This window comes from Gymnoscopelus braueri (assembly GCF_963280865.1).
Source record: "Gymnoscopelus braueri genome assembly, chromosome: 18".
Classification (NCBI taxonomy): domain Eukaryota; kingdom Metazoa; phylum Chordata; class Actinopteri; order Myctophiformes; family Myctophidae; genus Gymnoscopelus; species Gymnoscopelus braueri.
The window spans coordinates 48694958-48697565 of record NC_137618.1 but is presented as its reverse complement, the minus strand read 5'-3'; the positions used below and the strand labels follow the sequence as shown (position 1 = coordinate 48697565).

The 2608-nt window shown below is 46.0% G+C and overlaps 1 protein-coding gene across 1 annotated transcript; it reads right to left on the bottom strand.

Annotated features, from left to right (window-relative positions):
• Positions 1-557: 557 nt before the first annotated feature.
• LOC308073403 (eukaryotic translation initiation factor 2 subunit 3-like) lies at positions 558-1970 on the bottom strand (the record flags this gene model as incomplete). The annotated part of the gene is made up of 1 exon (XM_080412277.1): positions 558-1970. One exon carries the CDS (start codon positions 1968-1970, stop codon positions 558-560), a length of 1413 nt encoding a protein of 470 aa, XP_080268403.1.
• Positions 1971-2608: the final 638 nt, after the last annotated feature.

Sequence of the window (2608 nt, the reverse complement as noted above, 5' to 3'; positions counted from 1 at the left end):
AGACTGATTGATCCTGTCTTACCTCACTTCAAAAAACGTAAACTGCTTTTTGAAGTGACACACCTATTTATAGGATTTTATTTCGTCATGCGTCCCTCTAGCCAATCAAAGGGATTATTATATAAATTAATAGATTTATTACAAGCGACCCTCTCTAGTGTATAGATATTTTGTTCAAGCTGTTGTTAATAACTACGCTACAGTTGGTTGGTAAATGACTATGTTTTAAGCGGAATTTATATTTATGCAGTATTTATTTTATATTTGTTATTAGTGTCTATATGTCCTCTGAACAAAGGGGTTTAGAGTGAGAACTTACTAAAGCTTGTATAATTGTATTTCTTTTTGTGTGTAAAACAATTTTGTGTTTTATAAATAAAGCACTTTTAAACTGAAGATGATGGCCAATGTTGATAATTGAAAAGAAAAAAACGTTTTCCTTTTTTTTGTTTATCTTTTGTTTCCTCCCTTGACACCCTTCGTCCTCCTTTTGCGCATGAAGAGTGTGATGGGAGTGGCGTCTTGTTGATATTAATATTGCCACAATGACAGTCTCCTCAGTTGTTGTCCACTGTTGGTGCGATGGTCACACCACTCCTGATCTTACCCCAGCCAATCAGACGCCAATGTTTCTCCACACGATGACTCAGGGCGATCTTCTCGCCGACCTCTGTGCAGACGGGGTGGGTCAGGACAATCTTGGCCAAGTCTACCTTGGCGGCACTCACACAGCCTCCTGTGGACAACGAACCGATGTTCACCATCAGCACCTCGTTCTTGGTTAGCTTCTGGACCTTGGCAGCTTTCTTGTCTCCCTCCATGCGGACTCCCAGCAGCCTCCGGAGGGTGAAGTAAGATATTTCCAGCTCAGAGAAGATCTCCGGCAGTGCTCCGACAGCACCCAGCATCTGGCCCACCATACGATCTGCTCTGCACAGCGTTGGGTCGATTTTAGTGCCGACACCGATAAGGCCCCCAGGCACAGCATACTGCAGGTCATTGTGTTCAGCAAACAGGGAGACGATCTTGGAAAGGATTGGCTTACACATCAGCCTTCCTTCCTTGTCTTTGGTCACGATTCCTGGACGCACCTCCAACTCCTGACCCAGTTTGAGCACACCCTTTATTATGCTGCCTCCAGCTACACCACCTTTCAGGTCATCTACTTCACAACCAGGCTTGTTCACGTCAAATGATCTGATAACGATGAGTCTGGGTTCTGAGATGAAGTCTCTGATTGGTACTGGGATCTTTTTGACGATGTACTCACACACAACGTCTATGTTGTACTTAAGCTGGGCTGAGAAGGGAATGATTGGGGCGCCTTGCGCCACTGTGCCCTTTATGAAGTTGAGGATCTGTGCGTACTGCTCTTTGGCCTGGCTCTCTTTCACCAGGTCGATCTTGTTCTGCAGGATTAGAATGTGTTTGAGCTTCATGATCTCTATGGCTGCCAGATGCTCTGATGTCTGGGGCTGCGGACATGACTCGTTACCCGCGATCAGCAGGAGGGCCGCATCCATGACAGCAGCTCCGTTCAACATTGTGGCCATCAAAATGTCGTGACCTGGACAGTCTACAAATGAGACGTGTCTGACAAGTTTGAAGTTGCCCTTTGTACCAGGGATGTCTGTGGGGAACTCGTCTGGAGTGCTGCTTCCACACGACCTGTAGCATTCTGGCCTTGGACAGTCGTCTAGCTTATACACCTTGGAGTTGGCATATCCAAGCTTGATAGTAATGTTCCTCTCCAGCTCATTCTTGAACCTGACAGTGTGCACACCGGAGATGGCCTTTACCACTGTGGACTTCCCATGGGCCACATGACCAATGGTTCCAATATTGATAGTGGGCTGTCTGCTGATGATCTCAGGAGAGAGAGGGATCAGTGTTGATACATCCAGAGCATTTATATCTTGTCTGGAAAGATGAGGCTGCCCAAACGTTGTTCCAGACTTGTTGCCCGCCATCTTCTTCTGTTTTTCTGTCTCTCTCCGTCTCTGCCTCTCTGTCCTTCTCCGTCTCCTATTATCTCTGTTTTTCTTCCTCCTTGCTCTGTCTTTCTCTGTGTCTCTGTCTCCATCCTTGTATACAACATCTTTAAATCACTGCATCTTTCAACAATTGAATTAACTTCTTGCGTGATGAGAAAGTTCCATATATATACAGAAATTTGCGATCAGGCATGTCCATGTTTGGCTAGGGTACTCAGTACTGTGAGGTCACACACGTCCATATTTGGGCACAATTCAGTAGACACAAAATATTTCAGGGCCAGTCTACGATGTCAGCCATCTGTAACGTCAGCACTGTGGCGTCAGTGCTGTGACATCAGACATGGCCATATATGGGCATACGGTAATCCGAGCTATAATACATCTGGAGGAGGCACAGAAAATCTCCACCTGTACGGACACACACATGCACACACACACACACACACACATAGTGGGCGAAAACATAGTCTCGGCCACGCCTTTGGCCTGGCGGAGACAACAGTAGCCTATGCGGTATGACTACTTTTGTTGGTTGTATTTTGTCTCCCTGCTCTTCTATTGAGACATTCTGATTGTGTCAAAGGTCATGTCTCACCTAGACACAGGATCTG